General features: G+C 38.9%; 1 protein-coding gene across 1 annotated transcript in view; it reads left to right on the top strand.

Moving 5' to 3' along the window:
- ephb4a (eph receptor B4a) overlaps nt 1-22,682 on the top strand; it is a 51,236-nt gene that overhangs the window by 11,908 nt on the left and 16,646 nt on the right. The window contains exons 2-3 of the mRNA XM_008427761.2: nt 16,598-16,668; nt 20,473-20,760. Coding sequence (XP_008425983.1) covers nt 16,598-16,668; nt 20,473-20,760 — 359 coding nt within the window. The remainder of the gene's footprint in view (nt 1-16,597; nt 16,669-20,472; nt 20,761-22,682) is intronic.

Genomic DNA, 22,682 nt, shown 5'->3' with positions numbered 1-22,682 from the left:
ACAGAAATGGCCTTTAAAACTGTTCACTAATGGATTTGTTTTTAAATGTTGAGATGTCAAGGTCTAAGAAAATAATGTATAATTTAATATGACAAGAAAACATCAATCATGCGATCAAATTTTTGCATGAGTTTCTTATTTTTTAAAAGTGAGGCATCCGTGTTGACCCGTCATTGCTTGTGTTTTCTGTTCAATAAAAGAATTAGTTGGAACAAGGTAACGCCTGGATTCATTTTGGTTTGAAAAATATGTTTAATGTCAAGTTTAAAAAAACATTAAAGAAAGCACAGTCCCCGTAGAGCCCATCTGAAGTGCATACATTTATATTATTGTGGCATATCTTTGTTTATTAAGCACAGTTTGTTAATTTGATTTGAAAAGTTGAAAACATGGCTCCTGATAATTTTCTTCTCTGATAAGAAATTACATTTTTGACCAGTATGCTTGTTTATTAACCAAACACAGATTAGAAGCGGCTGTACACGTCTATGTAGTTTCTGATTAACTTAATTAAAAGATAATGAACATTTTGAAACTGAATTGTATATTTTGTTTGGAAAAGTCTTGAATTTCAAACTTTCTAATTAAATTTCTGAATCTGAATAGATAAATAACCTACTTAAATAATTACTGCAAAGTAGCCCCCCCACCCAGTTTCCGGGGGGAGGGTGCAGGGGGGTGTAAACCAGCAACAAACTTGTTGCTGGTGTAAACCAGCAACAAGTTTACACCAGCAACTGGTGTAAACTTGTTGACACCAGCAACATTTCTCACAACCTGAGTGCACAGAAACATTGTGTAGAGAGCCATTGCTTTCAAACGTGTAGTTAAAGAAAAAAAATATAAACACAGCACAGGAAACACAAACAACTTCTCCATTGTTTAACATTAAATCAGAATAAACTTTTCTTGATTTAGGCCTGTTACCATAGTTTAAATTTGCTAAATGCCAGAATAACTATGATTTATAAAATGCATTTCTTCTAAAATGCATTGTGGCTTTAATCAATTTTGCCCAAGTGTTTTTGGGGATGAGTGTTTTTGGTGAACTGTATCAACCCCAGAATAATTCCTGAACAAAACCTAATGATTTTCTGAAGATGCCGGAGCTGCTAAGAGAGTCCTGAACCCCCTTGACTGAAATGCCGCTGAGTGTGGAAGAAGCCAATCTCGACAGCAAAATAAAAAGCTAGATCAGTTTGCAAAGGCACTCAGGGATACGTCCACAATGTTTGGCCTAATTCAGAGCTGAGAAGGTGTGTGCCAACAAAGCGGCCTAAATAAACTAACCCAGTTGCACCAGTTTTGCACCGGTTCGAGCTGCTGTGAGAAGCTTGTGGAGAGAAATCCAGAATGTTTGAACCAACACATACGATTTGAAAGGGAATTCCACCAAATACCAAAAGATTTTATGTGAAATTTTGAATTTGAAGAAAGTAGAAAATATTTTGTTTTTCTACCATTCAGCAAATAGACATAACCCTTACTGACCTAACACAGTCAGGAGATTAGTCTGATTTGATGTCGGACAGTGAAGTAACAGTGTGTGTCAACGTGGTGTAAATTATTTAGATTTCTATTTTTTGTTAGCTGTAAATGTCTTCAAACAATGTTTCTGAGAAGCAAGCAGCCTTAGTTCAGACATCAGCTATACATTATTTAGGTGTCCTGTGGCCACACTGAAACCCAAGAAAATTGCACTTTTCTTTAGAGTTGTTCTTATGAGACTACATGAATTAGAACAGTGACATTTTGATAACTAATGGTTATAGATTCATCTTTCTACAGACTACTTGAAGCAAATTTAGAGATTTAAACTAAAAATTTAAATGTTTCAGAAATTAAGTATGTTAGATTATAAAACACATTTCATTTTTCTCGTGTGGTTTTGTTTTGAAATAAGTTTTTATAATTCAAAAGAGTAGGTTAGGTGTATGAAATGGCGCTAACATTTACACTTCAATTTAACTTTGCAGTTTGCTAAATATGCTGTCTTTAACACTTACATTACAGAATGTAAAAATCTTTTTGACAAATTAGGTTCCTTGTTTTGTTTCCCAAAGATGTTTTGTTTATTCATTCTCTAAATTAAGTCGGAAAACAGCCTCCGAAGTTAAGTAGTGTTGAAGTCGGAGGTGCGTAGGTAAACTCCAACCACATATAAATTTTTATAACATGTGGCAGGGTTTCCCATAGTGTATTATTTATTTATTGATTTTTTTTATCATTGCCTTTTTTTAAAGACTTTATAGTTGGTGTTTAGGTATTAATCTTCCAGTCTTCCAATAACGCATCAGGTGATATTTTCAAACTTCCTGCCAACTTTAAACATTTTAACATGACTGTCCTTGCACCCCAAGGTTGCCCTTAGCAAGTTTTCTGAGGGAAACCCTGTACGGTACCCTGTAGTTTTTGAGCTTTTGGTGGTTTGTACAGGAACGTATTTAAGTAGTTGTATTTAGCATTGTACCACTGTTTTCTGACTTTCTACTGGGGTGTCGATAAGTTGGGCTTGTTGTCATTCAGAGATGTTGTGTGTAAATATTCTCTCAAACGTGACTCTGGTTCTGTTCCCAACAAGCTTGTTCCGGTCCTACGCTGGTGCTGCTATAACTTGCTTAGAACAAGTTCTTTCTGTTTCTTTCACTACAAACACTGGGTCTGAAATGAGTGTTTTAGTCAGCAGACCAACCACTAATTCAGGTGTTGTGAGCATCATCTTTAAAACTCTTGAGTTAGATTTACTTCTAATCCACTCTATATGGGACAACAATAGTTAAAACATTGAGCTTTAACATAATAATAGAAGAAGAAGAGCTTGATGTCTCTTCTTCTGCCGTTTCTGTTCATGCTGCCTGTCATGTGAAATAAAACAGAGTGCTGTTTGAATCTTAAAGTGTTTTTGCGACCCTGGTCATAAACACTGTTAGGTCCCTTCATAGCACAAAGCGATGTTAATTAAACATGTGAGACGTGTGTGTGCGTGTGTGGATCCCATTTGCATTGCTATCAGACATCCAGGTTTGGATGGAGAGCTCCCAGATACCAACTTTGATTTAAAACAGCCTTCATAAATGAAGTTGACAACACTATGGCGGCGTCTGTTAGCAGGCATGATGAGACGGATGCCTTCACTCTGATCCTCTCCAGAAATCATCCCAGGGAGGATCAAGCTGTTACTCAAGGAGACGTTTTTAGTGACGTAATGATGAGACACAGAGCTAGCTTTAAAACCAGGCCAGTCATTTACCTTGTTTTTATAGAACCAGTTTAGAGCTTTGACCTGCCCTGGTCCTTGGAAATTGCTTGAGTGAAACCTTACCTCTGGGGGATTACGGGACACATTTGAAGAACTTCTGCTATGCGAGGAGACGAAATGTCATCGGAGTTGAAATGCTTGCATCGCACTTTGTATGTGAGATTGCTTGAAATTGTAACTAAAGTGATTGCAAGGAACGTTTATATTTTAAACTTGATGTGACAAGAGCCTTGAGGAACAGGAACGGGAAGTGATATGTTTTGTGTTACTCTTACTCCCAGCCTTTCTGTAACTTTCTGAAAGTCTTGCTCTTTCTTTCACAGCTACAAACTAGAGTTTTATTATTACCGTGACCTCATAGCACAGGTGTAACGTAATCACTGATCAGAAAAAAAGGTTAAATTGTTGAATTTTCAACCTGCTGGTTGCCTATCATTGAAAGCCAACCTGAAAATCATCCTATTCTTTCATCAGCTAACTTCTTTGTGCATTTCCTGTTAGTTACTGTCACCTTTTCCCCTAACAAACAAAGAATAAAAACTGAAAAAGGAATTGGCAATTTTATAAAACTTTCTTATTGTGTTATTTCTTGTTGAATTCAGTTTTTAAGTTACATTGAAATTTAAAATTGGTACTTTTGGCCAAACCAATGGGCAGACTACCGATTCATTTCACACCAGGACATTAAATTAGTCAATATCCCAAGAGAGCTCTCTGCATATCTGGTGGTGTATTTTGAATGTGAATTTAAAAAGTAATTGTAGAAAATCTAAATTAATTTTAAAAATTAAATTGAAATTCAGTTGTTTTTTACATCTTAGGATTTTGTATCCATGAGCCGTTGCAGCCTGCAGCCATGTCTTCAAGAAGACCCTGAGTTCAGTTTAGCTGCTTTTGAAGAAGAGTTGACAAAGGGATTTCATAATTGAAAGCAGCAGGAACTAAATTCTCTCAGTAGCCGATCAATATTCCAAAGAAGCACAAATTCACTGTAAGGCAAATCCATTTAACTAATCATGATGTAGGAGACAAATACTGTGGGTTTAAAGCCCAAAAGTTACAAATTCCTGATAAATCTAAAAAGATGAACATTTCATTCTCTAATTATTTCCTTTCTGCTTATTATAAAATTTTGCTTTTGCTTTTCCATGATGCACAAATGCGGTTCAGCAGCTGACACCATAGGTCAAAACTCATTATTGGTCGCGGCAATATAAATCGGCAGGGAACCAAGTTGAAGTCTCATAAGGAGACTTGAAGCCTCTTAACCTTAATTTCTCGTTTTATGGCAAGGTCAAAACTTTTTATATGTCTGTAATAAGAATCTGATATTCACTTTGGTCCGATGTGACTTGAATAATGCAGCAGTTTTTCCCTCCGGTTTTCCACTGTTAATTAAAAGGCAACGTAAATACATCGTGGATGGCTCTAGCATTTATTCATCTCAAATTGTTTTGTGTGCCAACACCTCAGACAATCTATTAGTAAATCTTTGCTTGTCACTATGGGAAATTAAAACATATATTTAGGAAAAAATAAATCAGAAATTAAAGCTGTTTTGCTGGGATTTTTCTCTGTAGCTGTGAAAGACGAAAAGGATGAACTACCGTAAGTTCTCCTGGTTGAGACCTTTTAAAGAAAATGTACTTTGTACTATAAATATCTAACATTATTGAAACATTTTACCCAGAACATTTTTTCTGGAGTCTTCCTGGTGTGGCCTCTTCAGAACATGTGAAGCTACTCCTTTGAGATCTTGACCATGTTGTTTGAGTCGTCGTCCTGCTGAAAAATGAACCATCACCCCGGTCTGAGGTCAGAGGACTGAGGAGCAAGTTTTCATCCAGGATGTTTCTGTTCATTACTCCGTTTGTCTTTTCCTTTATTCTGACTAGTCTGTCATCTAGAGACGGTTATCCTTCTGGAAGCTTCTCCTCTATCCACAGAGGATTGCTGGAGCTCTGACAGGTTGACCATCAGGTTCTTGATCACCACCCTGACTAAAGCCGTTCCCTCTTCTGATCACTCAGTTTAGAGTCCCGTTGGTTCCAAACCAATGATGGAGAACCCTGAGCTCACTTGGACCTTCAAAGTCCAAGTGAGCTGTCGAAAGACATTCTGTATCTTTTGACGGATTTATGCCTCAAGACCATCCCGTCTCAGAGGTACACAGATAATTCCATGCATTTCATGCTTGGTGTTGCTCTGACATGCACTGTCAACTGTGGTACACAGCTTTCCTCCCCATCTGGGGAGTTGGGATCAACTTCCATGTTTGCATGCCTTTGAAGCGAAAGGACACCCCGTGCCATAACCTTTATGGTAATTTCCCAACTCTTACACACTGAAACTGAATTTAAATCACTCAAGTTTGAACATTACAGGCTTAAAAAGGCTGAAACCAGAACTCAACACCTAAATTATTTTTTTGTTTCCACCAAGATTAGCTAACTAGTGAATGTGATCAACTGAAAACACTGTCACGTTAAACCCAAGTGATTAGGGTGACATGTTGAACTTGCAAACCAAAAATATCACTCCTGTTTCATAATTACAATGAAAATACCCACTGTTGATGATGAGTAAAACAAAATGCACCAAGAAATGTTCAGCACTCTCTATTATGAAACTCCACTTTTGGTTCAGGTCACATTCAAAAAGTGCCAACTTCCTCTGGGGTAACTTTCTGCCCTGCCAATCTGACTTAATCCTGCTAGTTCCTGCAATGGAAATGACATCGGTAAAGCTACTGTTCTTCAAAAATGTTCCAGCCATGGAAATGCATCTTTGTTCTCCCAATGTTAGCCTCTTTCCCATTCCAGTCGCACAACAAGCACATCATCATGAGGTCAACATTCTGGATCCTTCATGTTTTCATATCATCAAGGCAGTACACGTCAAGGCTGAATGCCATGTGAGCATTCAGCTTATATTGCTACAATTGCGGATTTAAATAGCAGAGACTTGCAACCTGTAGCTTTTGGTTGTGTTGATTTCCCCAGTGGGTTCTGTGTTGTGATGCTCTTGTAGGCTTACTGTCCAAATGCATTTAGTGTTTTAAATACAACCCAGAGTTTATGCGCCATCCTTAGCATGTTATTGTGCATCGGATTTTGCCAATGCACATTGGATTAGATGGGCATTGGAGTATCATCTGATTTCTCACTTCTGTGCGCACCTGCAGACTGAACAGCTGCTGCTGCTGTCTTTGTTTAGTAATACGTATGTGCTCTACAATCCGGCATTACCCCTTACTGTTTATAATGGTTACTGGTTTATTAATAACTCCTGAGCATGGTTGTAATATTAGTGGGTAGATGTAAATCCCTGTTCATGCCTGGACCTTTCAGTTGGTCGAAATGTAATAAACAAAAGGTTGATCTCAAAAAGGGACTATTTAGAGGTCAAGGATCACAGACCGGGTCTCCATTGTCTTTAGAGGCATCTGTTAGCTCTGTTGAGTGTGAAGCATCCTCCCTAACCAAGCCACATCCTGTCCTGGGAAAGATGCAAACCACAGCCCTTTTTTAAATGAGTCCCTACAGACCAGAAAAGCACGACGTGTCAAACATTAACACCTCTTTCTCATCACACCCTCATTCCTTTGATCTCACTTTTCCAAGACCTACACTTACAGTAGCTAAGGCCGTCCACATGTACCCACAAGAGGCTTTTTGTCATGCAGCAGACGGGGAGGGAGCCCATGTCCCGCTAGCTACTGTGCATGTGAAAGATGTGTGTGCTGGCGGCCGGCCCCCACCAGACCAGGAGACAGGAAGGGGACAGGAACTACGGGAAGCCGAGGTCTAATCTCCCTAGACACAACTCTGTCAAAGACACACAAACACGGATTGTACTCACACATTCAGCTCTGTAGCTTCTCAGTATTTCTTTTTGTGCACAACACTGAAGAGCAAGCCCATTACGGAAATCACTTTTGCTTTTCATTTGCGCTGAATGCTCAAAAATTAAGATTATCTTAGAGTGTTTTGCAGCACGCGGTTGGCAATATCGGAAGGATCTACTAACTCCTGAGCTGATTTTACTGTGCAGGCTTGATAAAAGTATAAATATTCCTTTCCAAGGATGGATTTAGTTCATCTGACATGCTTGTGGGGAGGTTGGTTAGATTCAATAAGCTTCTTCACTTAAATCCTTAAAGCAGAGTGTCTGTGTCAATCATTATCTCTGTCTTTACAGAACCAGCAATCCTTCACTACACCCGCATCTCTTCAAAAACTCAGACTTACTCACCAAGAGAGAGCAGCTGCACTCACCATTCTTTATTTATTTGTAGCTCAACAATGTGTGGGACTTTTGATGTAACTTACTGAGTGCAAACTGTCAATGTGCACCTGGAGAGAGACCGTCTGAAATCGGGCGCCATCGTCCCCATCTTAATCAATATTTCAATGTCTTCCATTGAAAGCGGGCCTCTCGCTGTGAACGCTGACTGTACGCTCCACCTCCTTGCAGATCTGATATCTGGCGTGTCCTAAATTGACGTCTGGGTTTGGAGTGCTGGGAAAGCGTAACCTAGCCCTAAGTCTTGGCGAGAAAGCAGATCAGAGCATTTCCCAAAACCCTGAATTATTGAAGTACAGTCTATTCAACATAAAAACATAGAGCTGTCAAAACTGCATAAGGTACTGGAAGATAGATACATGTTGTATTTTAAAGCATTGGAGAGTTAGATTTGTTAGCAGGAATCCCAGATGAACAGGGGAGTCTGAGTTTTAGCTGGAGGATAAATCAAGACATTACGAATTAATATGGTAACGTGAAGCATTCAATCACTGACCTGGTGCAACGTATGTAAGGACATATATCAGCAAATTGAAATATAAAACACATAAAGGGAATAACAAGTTATTTGCAATGCAAGTAGGAGGTTTGACCTTTTTAAAAGCCTTTTAAAATGTGGACCCAAGGTTATCCAGTTGCCAGAACCATGTTACACAAGGTTTTTTGAAAGGTATTCAAAACCACCAAACATTTCCATCATGCTATTCTGCTTTAAAATCCTTACAATGAGTTGCAAGTGGCAGAATTTAGTCCAGTTTTAAGAAAAGCACCGCTGACCTCCCCCAGCTGTTGCTGCTCCATTTAGGTGTCCTACACTTGTTATACTTCTCCCACTTACAAGCAAGACTATTTTAGTTCTCTGTAAACATTTCAAATGCCTCTTAAAAAACACAACCATCAAGCTCTGTTTTGCAGTGTCTACCCACCTGTTAAATTTGTTATAACTCTGTAAAGCGCAGTTCAACAATGGCCAAAATAAAAGCTATTTTATTCTGTTCAGTAACCTCTTAGAAACCACTTTTACACTCAGCAGGCATTTGTTACATATTTTATGCTTAAGGCTATATATCAAAATCTAATTAATTTTCTTTAAGGACTATATTAGAACAACGTTGAAAATATATATTTTCAGCCCTCCTACTGTGACCTAATCTCATTAGCAGCAGAGGTGATGGCACACTGTGTGAGAGATCAGCTGCTAAAAACAAAACCACAGCTTTGCTTAAAAGAAAGTCAAAATGATTGCAGGGTTGACATTTTAACTGACTTCTATTTTAGCACATACCACATCTAGCATTACGAAAACAGCAGTACATGTAGAGCCGTACATTACCTCAGACTTCCAAAAGGCTACACATATCTCCAAGTTGTGCATGTTTTATTGTAGGCAAATCTTAAAAGTCCAAAAGGATTGAAAGAGCAACTTTCCTGTAATAGTTCAAGTACTTAACTCAGTTAAGTTAGAAATGTAGACTCTAAAAATGCTCACTAATATACTTCAGGCTTCCTGTTATGTTCTGAAAGTTGTTCTCTCTCACAGAAAAAATGATCTGAATGGTTGTTTTTCAGATCCCATCAACTTCAAAATCACTCATTTCCAATCACCAGTACATGCCTGCGCACCTCTAGTAGTAATCCATTTATTAAAGTATTCCTACAGCATTTTAGTTTTCTGTTTTTGCATTATTTAAAACATTGTGCCATTACTGTGATACCTCAAAAACTGTGGTGTTTTTAACTAAAGCTTGTCACACCATGAGAACGTGATATAGGTGGACACTTTTAAGATTTCCATATGTTTTCAAAGGCTAAGCTAAGCCGCAGGTTGTAGTTGAGGAAGCAGTTTTCCAAACATTTTCTAGACATTTCATAGAAAGGCCTGTGTAGCAGAATGCAAATGCCTGTATGAATTCGAGGTTTACCTTTGAAGTGTAAAGTTCAGGTAGTTTCTAGTCAATCCCATGTGTGAACACAGCAGGTAATCCACCAGAGAATTCATGCTGAGCCAGTTTGCATGCCGATAATGGTTGCTGTTTTATATTCCGTCTCTGCTTCCCTGTGTGTTGATTTCCATTGCCTTCTTTGAAGAACAGCAGACGTATCAAAATACATACGGTGTTAATATCAAAACAAAAACGGTAATCGTTACTAATAAGTTTTTCTCTTGTATGTTTTGTTCAGGCGGCAGTCGTGAGAGCACAAAAAAATGTTATAGACGCAAATATGATCCTCGGATTCGTATTTCATCAGCCTTTCCCTGTGTGTGCCTTGTATTGATTATGGTCATTTGTGGGCAGAAATGGCACAAAAGCTTCTGTCAGTCACACGTTTTCTGGGTAAATGTAAAATGAAAGGAAAGTACAAGGTGTTCAGACGTACTTGGTAGCAGCCTGGCTCTCCATTAGCCGGCCATTCTCGATGTCGAGAGTAATATTGTTAAAACCCACTGCAGCTCATCAAGATTTTTAAACATTCCTCCTGTTATTTCCAAGTCCTCTGACATCTTTTTCCCTTCTCGAATTCCTCCTTGTCATTATCCCCCCGTCTCTATTTCTCTATAGGTGCATGAGGGTAATTGGCACTGTGTTTCTTTAATTAAAATGAGGTCTAATTGTAGCTGAAGCAGGCCAAATGTTCGAAGGCCTATAATTTCCCTATCACACTCCAGAGACACACAGAGAGTGGAAAACGGGGAGGGAGAAGGCATGTCAAGAAGAAATTAACATGCAAGTTAAGAACAGTAGATGTTATTAAAAGAAGAGTTTCATGTCAGATGGGTCAGGTTTTGCATTTCTGAAGAGATTTGTTTACTGCGTCTTTGGTGCTGGGGGAATTCCTTCTCAGATTTCTTCTATTTTTGCTTTTTTTTTTTTAATCACACTTCACTGTTTCAAATCAGCAAGAACATTTTAACACCAGACGAGATAGTCCAAGTAAATGTGCTAATCAATTTTTAAATTATGATTTAGTTTTTTAATACAGCTATTCCAACCAACCTCATTGTGTGTTTAAATATAAATCACCAGACCGTACACAGTAAAAATGCCAGTGTTGAATTAATACCCAAAAGTATCTATATGTGTCCAAGTCAGCTGGTGTTAAATTCAACAATACAGAGTGTCACATTAACATTTACAACGGTGCTGGTGTGAAAATATATTAAAAGTAACACCAGTGTAGTGTTGATCACAAAACATAATGTGGTGTTAAAAAAGTAAATAATTGACCCACAAGGTGTCAATATCAATCAAATCCAGTGGAAAATATTCAAAACAATACACAGAAATGGAAAGTTTAACTTTTCTTAAACCCATTTCAGTATTATAGACCAATGTTAATTTAACAAAAAAATGGGTGTCAATCTTTTAACACTTTCAAAAGTGTTACTTTAACACCTGCTGACTTGGACATATATAGACACTTTTGGGTGTTAATTCAACACCGGCATTTTTACTGTGTATTACTGACAGTCATGGAAGTGATTTACAGATCTGTTTCTTGGTGATGTCTTTTTTTTTATATATATATATATATCTCAAGACACTAAAGATTTATGTCTAAATCAGAAACAGGTTTTGATACAAAGTAAAACGTTAAATGACAATTGTACACACTGATTAATACCCAAAGAAATACATAACATAATCATCAAACAATTTTAAATGAATGTTCTTATTGCACACAGTATTATTATTCCTTCCCATGTGTTTATGGAGTCACTATTAGCTTGGTTAGCTAGTGTGTAGTTTGCACTTCCATGGTAACTTCTCTTTTAAACAAGTATTACCTAAACAACAGTAATTATTTTATTAATGGTATTTTAAACTGTAAAAATGGTTTGATAGAAAATTTTGATCGTTTTAACATTTTCAAAACTGACACTAGTGACCTACCCTTCCCTACTATGCAGACTTGTATAAAAACATCACTAAAGTAGAACCTGTCTGACAGCATGAAGCATGAACACTCTCTAAAAGCGACACCCATAATGCCCTAATCATTTGCCAAAAAACAATTTGCTCATCTACAACTTTTAGAAAAATATTGTCTTTTTGGTTGGTGTACGTTTGTGAAAGACTGAAGCCCTGTTCTCATGGGAATGTTGTTTTTAACTAAACCAGAAAAGTTAATGACAGTTTATGCCTCACATCCACACACAAACAACAGTGTATGTGATACAGAATTTTTTTTTCTTTATTAAACGGATTCCAGAGTAAAAGTAGTTCCCTAGCATATTCATCTGGACAATGAAAATCCGTCCTTTGTGAAAACACTGACTGATTAGTCCAACCTCTAACCCGACATATAACCCCAAACACGTTATACATAATGACAACAATGGCGGATTACATCTTTGTAATGTTGCAGAACTTCATTAATCAACTTTAAGAAATTCTGTGTATCCGGTACCATTTAACTCACACTTTATTTTTTTTGCTTCACCCGTGTTCATCGAAAACCGCTTGTAGGCATCTGGTGTGTATCTCCAGCAGTCATCAGGCGAGAGGCGGCGTACGCCCTGCGCAGGTCGCCAGTCCGTCGCAGGCAACACAGAGACAAACATTCACACCTAAAGACAATTTAGAGATACCAATTAACCTTAATGGCAATGGTTAATGTGGCTCTGGTGTAACGCTCTGAGTGGTCACCATACAGCATTTAACAGTCCATTTAACATTTAAAGCCCCTGGTGGTTTAGCTAGCTTTTTCCATAGTAAATGAACTTATCTGAAAAGTGCAGAACTCAATTTTCTTGTTTGATTCTAACGGGAATGTACTTTTTATATTTGTCTTGTAATTAAAACTCAATACGATTTCTCTTTGTTTTTTCATAATTAAAATAAAGCTATCCCTGCCAGCTGTGATATCAAACCCACCAACTTCTCACTAGCTTCTCAGTTTCTCCTCTATTGAAGAAAAATTGGCTTGGGCCCACATGTAATAGTTTCCACCATTGTAATTCCAAAGCTCCGACCGACGTAGTCTCCCAGCTTGCGCCTGTATCAGTTTAGTTTCTCGAGTGTCTCTTAATGTTGACAGTTGTCCTGTAATTACTGTACAATCGCTTGTTTTGGGTGTTAAATGCGGCCAGATGACGAGTTTCCATTGTTCCAACGTTTTCTTGCACCCGGGGCAGTTTTCCGGCGGTGGGTGGCCGCCACTGTCGAAAGAATGCGGGGGGAAAAGCTGGCTTCCTCTTACCAGGGCTTAACGCCGTGTTTGCTCCAGTGAAAGGCATGGCCGTGCAAGCACATAATAGAAGCCCTAGCTGTCTCATAGAAACACTCGCGCTCACGCATCCTGCCTCATAAAGCTTAATGATAGAGCAGTGATAAACAGTGATTACTGTACCTGCGGGGTGGGTTGTTTCTTTTCCACCCCCTAATGAACACCGAGGCAGGTGTGCATCCAAAGGCAGAGTCGAGGGGGTGTCCGCCCAGTAAGGTTTGAGGTGGTGAAGTGTAGTGTTTTGTTGTTTTTTTATAAGTATGCAGTAGCGACCTCAAAGTAGAGTATATGCAAGGAAAACACCGAACTGAAATCTGTCACCCAATTATCCTCTTTACCCACCTCGGCGTCATTCTCGCTGCTTTCTGCAGACTCGCCTTTCTTCCTCTTCTGTGGCTGTTTTAAAGTAGTTGGGCTTCTGTGGTTTTGTAGAAAAGAGGCTTTAAGGCATGCATGTTGCTGTTCGTAAAAACCAACACACACAGCGAGGAAAACGAGAGAAGCGGGTATTATAGAAGGAAGAAGTCAGTGATTAGAGTCCAATCTCATGTAGCCTTTTACCCCGTGGTGTGATTCTATGACAGACCTGCAGCATATGCAACCCTGTAAGCATGATTAGCGACTCTGTGTCATTGCTTTCGTTTGCAGGGTACCCGAGACAGCTCGGTTAGTTGGTGTGGATGGAAAAATGTCACTGAGGTGGAATGCAGAGAGCTGGATGTACGTAATGCAGACTGTGTGCGGCGGGGAGAGAAGAGTATAGAGATGGATTGCCTCTATTTTTGAAGTCTTGTTGTGAAAAATGCATGACACCAGAACAAGTACAATTGTGATTTACTGTCAGGGTTGAATAATCATTTCCCGTGTCCTTCACCGTTATTGACACGCCTGGTAAAGACTTGCATAGACCTAAATTAAATTGTGTGTATGGAGTCTTTGTGATTTTAAAATGTCAGTCTGCTGCAGAGAGAGAACAGCTTTTCGGATTTTTTTGGGATCTCTCTTCTCTTTTCCCAACTGTGTGTGGGAGGAAGATGTACCTGGGTATTTGTCCAGCCTTGTTTGGCAAATTTAAGCAGGTAGCAATTTTTTTCATGTCATTTCCTGGCTCATGAAGACCAGCACTGCATGCATCTTTTTTACCTGCCTTTCTCAGTCTTTCACACTTTAAAGAGTGTAAGAGAAAATTTAACTCTGTCACGTAAAACTTGGACGTTTGACTGCATGATAATAGGAAAACATGATGCTACCAAATTGTGTTGATCAAGGATGGGTAATCGTTTATCTTTATCATGGAAATTTTCTTCATTCTGTGATAAAGATAATAAGCTCTAATTGATTGTAAAACCCAAAAATGCTCAGTTTTGTTGGGATTGTTATGTGTATGTCCACTGTGTTCAGTGGTATTCTGAATAACTGCAACATTTATATTTAAAAATCAGATTAAAGTCAACTATTGCTTACAGCTTGGCAGTGCGTTTTCAGTTTCTAACATAATTATTATAGTGAGCCATCTATGTAATTAAGTTTTATTCTAAAGCAATATTTGTTTTTGTGACTTGTGCAGCTCTAACAGGAAGTCATGGATAAAAAAAACAAAAAACAAAAAAACTTGGCTTACAAAAATAAAGTTTAGTTCAGAAATGAATCATCTTACAGGAATTTGTTGAGGTGCCACCGATTACAGCAGCATTCGTTGTGTAAAAAAACCAAACATTTCACGGTATGCATTTCTCCTCCCACCAAATAAAGGCTGTCAAATTTATGGTTTGGTTATCTTTATTTCTCAGTGTGAGATGTTGTAAAAAATGAATTTATTTCAGGGCTTTTCACACATCTATATCAGAGGTGTCGATAATTGTCAGGGGCGCAATGAAACAAGAGTGGAAAAACAGTGAAATTGAAAAGTATTTATGGCTAACATTACCTATTGTCTGCTTAATACACTGCTCTTTTTCCTGGGAAATAGTTCAGTTGCTGCTGTGCAAGACGGCTTTATTTGGTATATTGATTCATTTTTAATGACGCATTATCATTGCCTTGAAAGATGAGAAAAGTGAAAGAGAGGCCTGGATGTGTTTCTGTGTTTAGCCAGAACTCCAGAATCTGAATACGCATTTACGTTTGCGTCGAGTCCAACTCCGAAGGCACTGTTCTCCAGTCACGCATGCAAACTCCTTGATATTGCAGCCTGATAATTAAATGACAGTTATTCTAATTCTCAGCTTTAAACAGCATCTGTCTTGATCCAACGACAACTGACAAATTTATCTGAGTGAAAAGTCATTTTCTGCTTTTTTAAAAAAAATTATTATTATCTACTTATCATGCTTCCAGCGTATTTTATTTGGGGTAAAGGTTTAAGTGCTGACTAAGACTTCACAAAGTACCACAAAGTTGCGGTATGTGTGCTGCTGTTATTTTTATGAAGTGCTACTAATGGTTTTAGGTGAGAATAGTTGTGCAAAATATTCTCAAGTACTGTACGCTCTTGGTGTATCCTCGGCTTAATACACTATGCAGGCATTAATGACTTTGGCAGCAGAGTTTATCACACTGGAAGTCGCAGCCATCCGTCTGTGAATGTGGCATGAAAAATATTTCACTTGCAAGTCATTTTCTATACTGTAGGCTGCAACTAATGATTCCCTTTTTTTTAATATTGTTTAATCTGTCATTTTGAAAATAAATGAACAGCACTGTAAGCAAGAGCCTAAAGCTATTTCTTTAAAAATTAGAATGTTTTTTATTAAAGAAGCAAAAAACCAAAAAGTGTTGGAGTTTAGGTTTCCTTTCACATTTATTGTGGCATTAGAAATCAAAACTGAGATAATATATCAATAATGTATATATATATATTTTTTTTTTTAAATACAGAGATAGATTTAGTGTTTTATAGGCGTGTCTCTGCCGAGCGTTGTTTTGTGGGGTTATGAGATGCCGACTTCACTGTCGGGGCATATATACGTAACCTAATTCAACAAAGAACCCTAATAACCTCAATGATAAACCTGCAGCTCCCCCAGAATCAATTTTCATGGAGGTGCTCTCCTTGATCAGAAGCGCATTAAATCTTGTTTACTGGTTAAAAGCAAACTGCCCGGGCCTATGAAATAGGCTCCCTCGGAGAACAGGTAAGGTCCTAAAAGCCAGCGTGTGACAGAAACCTCTCCCTATCAGTGTAAATACAAGTCCGGGTGTGCCGACACGGCCGGGAGGAAAACGGATGAGAAGAACCGAGCGCGTGGCTCGCGTTACAGGCGGTTCAGGTCTCGGGTTTTATTGGGATACTGAATCTTTGCAGAGCAGCACAGACTGTTTGGGAGCTGGCTGCATGCCTCTCAAAAGCAAACCAAAAAAAATCAATCCCATTGTAATCACAGATTGTGACCGGAAGGGCTTGAATCTCGGTACGTGTGTGTGTGTGTTTGTGTGTGTGTGTGTGTGTTTTCCACGGAGAAACGCAGGCTCCTCACTCCGGGTTCAGCGCGACCACAGGCACAGCAGGCCACTGGGAACAGAGGGGGAAGTAGGGGAATAAAAACAAACATTAGAGTAAAGACAATTTTGAGGCTAGTGGGAATGTTGTGTTGATGTAATTGACTGGTGAAACTCCATCTTCCGCCCTAATCCTAGTATAAGCCGCGGCTCGTACTTGGCAGAGAACTTGGGACTTGAAATATGTTCCCTCTGTCGTTTTGATTTGTTTCTCTGCATGTAAATCAGTTTTATACGTGTCATTTGTACATTTCACGCTGCTTATAGTTTTGTGGGGGTTTTTTTTTTTCTTTCGTCTTTTCGCAGAGGTCCTGATGAACACCAAGAGCGAGACGTCGGATCTCAAATGGACCATCTTCTCCCAAGACAAATCCGAGGTATGTAACCCCACCGTTGCCCTGCTATGTACATTTCAACACGACCCCAGCGGTGAGTGCGGCTCTTCGGCCTCCAGCGGTTTCTTTGTTACTTTCGGTCATAAACAAATTCCTTCTGCAGCCACTGACAGACTAAAGGAAACATCAGTCTGAATGTGCCGTTTCAGTATATGAAAAGCAGATGCTTTGATATATCCCATCAACCTTGGAGTCGCAGTGACTGGCTGCCCACAGTTTTGGATCCCCCCGCCAGAAAAAGACATATTTGTAATTCGATCAGTTGAAGAGTGGTTGCAGCCGTTCGCTTGCCAGCAGCGTCTGTGGCCATAACTGCTCGACTCGCTGATGCCTCTGAAGAAAACCAGTCAGATTTATGCTGGTGGATGGGGGGGGGATGGAAGACGGGGTAAGCCTGTTCTTTTGATTGAGACGGAAACCAACAACATGCTGACAACCTCCAAATAGTTCACACAGTTATTATCATGTGAAGCGGCTCATCAAAAAGCCTCATGTTGACAGAAACGTGGCAGCTTTCTGTTCTTTTTTTTTTTTTTTAAGGTTACATCAGCATTAAAGACGACAAAACAGTGATTTAGGTAGTAATGACAAGCAGGAGCTAGAGATACGCCACACGTTGTCTGCATCAAAGGGTGTGGGCATCAGAGGGTTACCATATGGCTCTTTATTTTTAGTATTAAAGGAAAAGGAAGAGGATACTCTTCATTGTAGCAGATAGAGACATAATTCCATTCCTGCTGTATGTTTTCTGTTGCTTTATTTGAAAAGTGATACCAGAGAAATTCGATTAGATTCAAGCGAATCTCCCATGCAACGACTTCATGGAAAAAGTAGTTTTAATCATGTTATCAGTTAGGCCTGTCGCGATAAACGACAAACCAGTTAATCGCACGATAAATTAAACCTATCGACCTCATTTTAATTATCGTCTTTATAGTCTCTTCCTGCCTTTTTTTCTTTCTGTTGATGACACTGAATGAAAAAAGGCTCAGCTCCGGTGCTCTCCACTGACCCTCCCTTCCCATTTCCTTAGTGTAATGTCCAGCACACATTACACAAGTTGTCGGCCCATATCCAAAACCTGAGACCAGCCGACAGAAATCCTATGTATAACGGTTCGATTGGGTTCGTCGTGCTGTGTGGTGTCCAGCCACATGGGCACAGAATAATTTTAATTTCAGGCATTAATCAATGCTTTACTAGAATCTACCTGTGACGCATGTGGATAGAGTCAGCGTAAAGTCCTGACAGAATGAAAATCATTGTAACCTATTTATGTCACGTTAACGAAGAACTGCTGAAAACTTACCGGGTTTATCAACTGCGGTAGCAATTTGGCTCCAACTCCTCCCCTCGTCATTTCTATATTCTTTGCACCAAATGTTGAATAAACATTAATGTTGTTTTCACATATCATCTCCAATGTCCGCTGGACTTCGGGTTGCGCCGTGTCAGCTGTTTGGGATTCCCCTCCGTAATTTCCCCTCAGAAAGCGCAGAGAAGAATCCAAGCTTTCTGATTGGCTACCTGTCACATTCAACAGGCTGCGTTGACTCTCCCAGTCGGGGAAAACCCCTGATTTAGATCGGAGCGGTCACGACGATCTACCGTAACACACCACACACTACAGGATGATCGGTTAGAAATCACCAGCGACAATCTTGGATCGGTCAATGATCTAAGATTGTCATAAGGGTAAAATAGGGGCAAAAAATCGTGTAGTGTGAACTACTGCATTAGGTAGTCTGATGTGCCCATCTTCTCTATTTAAATCTAGTGATTACTGAAGGGCAATATAGTACAGACTTTATAATCTGCACTCTTTTGGTTGAATGCAGTATTTATTTCCACTTTGGCTTTATGTTGTTTAGTTTTTATTCAAGTACGTTTTTTGTTAATGGAGACTGAGAATCCATTTTATTTTTGTTTTTGGTTGTTTTGCTTATTTAGTTTATCAGTTCCAGTGTTATGTGTKTTTTTGAAAATAAAGTGTATCTATGGCAGGAAATAGATTGCATTATTAGTCATTTCCATTAAATCAGTGTCAAAAGGTCTTGAAACAATATTATCGTTTATCGCAATAATTTTTTAGACAATCGTCCAGCAAAATTTGTTATCGTGACAGGCCTATTATCAGTATAAATCCACTGTTTAACTCTGTAGTCTTTTAAAATACGTCTAAACTCTGCGACTGCATGACGCATAGTCAGTGAGGACACTCCAATAAATGAGTTAGTAAGAAAAAGTTCACACAGTAATGACTAAACAATTGTTTTATTTGTCCCAGACCTTGGTTTACTTTAAAGAGTTTTTTGCAGGCACAGCAAGTTTCATGTCTCCAGATAAAGATATGGGTATTTTCTCAATCCAGAACTTTCCATTTCTTATTTCTCAGCCATTGCTTGGTGCAGTTAAATATATTTTCAGTCATTGTCACATTGCACCGTTCAATATTTTCCAGATAATCTCAACAAACACAGCAGGGTTCCTGGTGAATCTTGTCATGCTGCAGCAAAGCACCCCTCAAACCATGACACTTCCACCTACATGCTTTACAGTTGCTAAAAGGGTATTTTCTGAGTGTGTTGTTGACCATTTTCCATCAAATAAAAAGGGTAATTTCCAGTCACTTTTGAGACTTCTTTAAATCCCTTACAATACATAAGTTGCTACAATCTTCTTTCCTGCGGCCTCGAACAGCTCGTTAAGTCTCAGCGTTGTGCTCACTGTCACCTTAAATTTAGGAACTCACCTTACTAAACGTCTAAGAAAACTCCCTTCAAAATGCTGAGCAGCGCTCATTATGTGCTCTTGATGTGTGTGATTTTCAGCCATTTCAAGCCTAAATTGTGGGACTGTTCTCGTTTTTTCCTGTCTAAAAATTGCTTCTTTTAACTACACTTCATAATAAACAGATCTTTCCTTTTAGTTTAAATTGTTTGGCTATGTTACTCTCTAAAGACATTTTAAAATTGGCTAGCAGTCTTAATGTTTTGCATGACTATATTTCCTACAGTGTTTAGCTTTTTTTTTTTTTGATCTGGAGGGAGTTTCTTCCTTTAAGTGGTTTAGACCTGCCTGTGAGTGCTTTCCTTTCATTCAGACCAACATTCTGCCTCCCTCCGCAAATCATGTGCAAATGGATTTTTAAAGATTTACATATTTACATAACCGAATTTCTGAGCCTCGCGTTTAAGCAAATCTGCTAAATTTCGCCTCAAGTATGTTAATTTCTTTCTTGATTTGCGCTCCTGGGAACGCGGCGATGGTGAACATGTTTGCTGTTGTCTCAGAAGTCAAACATTAAAGCATTTCGCCGTTGTGGCTGACTCCCGAACAAATGAAGACTTCTGAGGAGAGGTTTTGCCTGTTACACACTCGTGATTATGTTTTAGTCTATAAATGTGTTTGCGGTGTGAAATCTCTGTCTTGGATGCTACGGGAAGCAGTGTGCCTTGTTTGACAAGTGAGACTTGGATTCCCACAAGCTGCGATGCAGCTCAGTGGGAAGAATGATTTAACAACCCAATTTCAAATTTAGGCTGCATCAACATCCACAGCAGGCCAGATTTTTCCCTCAGGTCTCCGGCAGGTGTAGCACAGAGGAGCCAGAAAAGATGTGCAGCCTGACTGGGATTAATGTAGATTTTATTATGACCAGTTATGTAAACACCACTTTTTTTGTTTTTTTAAACCTGCTGACTGGTTTTCTGGGTCAGAGCATGTTTTTTATTTTTTATTTTACTTTTTCTAACACTGTGTTTGACAACCTTTTGTTCTCTTCAGTCTCAGTGGGAGGAAGTGAGCGGTTTGGATGAGGAGAACAACAGCGTGAGGACCTTTCAGATCTGCCAGCTGGAAAGCTCGTCCAGCCAGTGGCTGCGCAGCGGCTTCATCCAGAGACGAAGCGCCTCTCAGGTTTACGTGGAGCTGCGTTTCACCATGATGGAGTGTTCGTCCAGGAGCACGCACCATCGCAGCTGTAAAGAGACTTTTAACCTTTACTACTACCAGGCGGACTCCAACGAGGCCACGGCCACGTACCCACCCTGGATGGAGAACCCTTACACTAAGGTACGCACACAGTTTCATTTTCAGAAAACCTAAAAAATCATGTTTTCTTGTAGAAAAGTGTTTTGAAAAATCTGTGATCAGGGTAGAATAACTTAACCTAGATTTGAACTGGTAATGGTATTTCTCAACTAATATGAAGGTTTTATTCATTTCAAAAATGTGTTTTTTTTTAATCATTCATTATGGGATAACAAACATCCAACTTGACTCGACTGTACATTTTAGATTTTGAACTTGGATGATAAATGTGAGGATTCCTTTGACACTTTTTCTTAGCTCCCAGTGAGAAATAAGATGAGAGTTGTTCAGACAGTGAAAGTCACAGGTCTCCCAGCTGTCACGAGTCCAGCATCCAATATGGCTGCCACACTTATAAAATCCCATGAAAGTTGTAGACAGAAACCGTTTATTATCACTTCTCGCATATTAGATCTGATTAAACCGGAAGAATGATGCTGGTCATCCTCTATGGTGATTTAGAGTTTGATTGCAGAACGTGGAAAGAAATACACTGGGATTGGCTCTTATTACTAGAAGTTGGCAGTAAAACAGGAACCAAATCATTCCCAGCTCTGAGCTCTGAAGCTGAATGCGCCAAACACTCAGTCAAGTTTTTTTAAAACTTTGAAGTAGGCCTTTAGTCTGGCACCAACGTTGGACCCTCCAAAGTGTGCACCAGGGTCACAATTTACAAACTAAAAGAAGCATCATTATGATAATATAACACATTAGAATTAGGTGCTTGTTTAATGCCAGTGGGCAGAATGTTCTGTTTCTAAGTTCCTCCAGCTGATTGAATCGTTGACTTTTCAGCCTTAGTTAGCATGTTGCAGCTGTACAAAGGAATGACTCCCTTTTTGTGTTGCAAAATCTCATTACATCCCGGAGATGCACGTTTTAACTAATAATAATTTAAACACGCCATTCCTGTGTTTTCTTGAGATCCAATCATATTAATATGTGGAATCAATGAAGCCCTCTGCAGTTTGTTTAACTGGCTTTTATTACCAAGCACCAGCGGAGGACTTTAGCATCTTTTAGCTTGCCAGCCAATCCATAAAAAATTTAATATTTTAAAAGCATATACATGAATGTTTGACATTCACAAGGAGAAGACAGAAATTATTGATCGCTATTAAATCACTAAGAGCATTTTCCAGTCTCGCAACAAGTTGTGCTTGAAGCTTAATATAACAAACACAAAGCAAGGCAATGAGGTGCTAACAACAACCCGGTGACTCAGTTGCATAATGTTAGCTATTATCCTAACAGAGTCAAAAAAAAAGAAGCTAAAAGAATATAATGGTTTGTTTTTACTCTTAAATCATCGTGAACAAAAATGTTTCCAACTCTGGACAGCTGATGATTTATACATCTCTTTGTGTTTTTGTATCCTTTTTTTTCTTGAGTAATACGCAGTGTGCTTATTATAAATGATTGCTTTTTATTTTCAGAAAAACATGTTCTTAGACAAATTCCTTTTGTTTCTGTATCCATTTGGCTTAGTTTTGTTTATTTTACAGGGCATGAACCAGTTTGTGGAAATAAAAGAAACTTCCTGTACTTACATAATTAATTTCTTTAGACATGTGGTCACTTTTATTCCTTGTCCAAACTAGGTTATGGCCCTAAGGGAACAAGCACTGTTTTAAGTCCCTCCTTGTCTCCGTGTTGAATCTGTTTCCCATCTTCCCTATTTTTTCAAACATCTACAGTCTGACTCAAAAGTATTTTTACTCCTTGAACCTTCCACAAACTTCGCCGCGTTTCTGACGACGTATTAATTATGATTAATTACTTCCAAGTCTGCAGGTTCGGCCTCAAAGTGTACTGTAACGTGTACTGTTGCCAGGAGGGCTATGAATCAGTCTAAAATCTCTGTGGTCTGTTTGGGAAAATCTTCGCGCATTTGAATGATTTAC

Source organism: Poecilia reticulata, linkage group LG14 (genome assembly GCF_000633615.1).
Source record: "Poecilia reticulata strain Guanapo linkage group LG14, Guppy_female_1.0+MT, whole genome shotgun sequence".
Classification (NCBI taxonomy): domain Eukaryota; kingdom Metazoa; phylum Chordata; class Actinopteri; order Cyprinodontiformes; family Poeciliidae; genus Poecilia; species Poecilia reticulata.
This window is presented reverse-complemented; position numbering and strand designations above follow the sequence as displayed.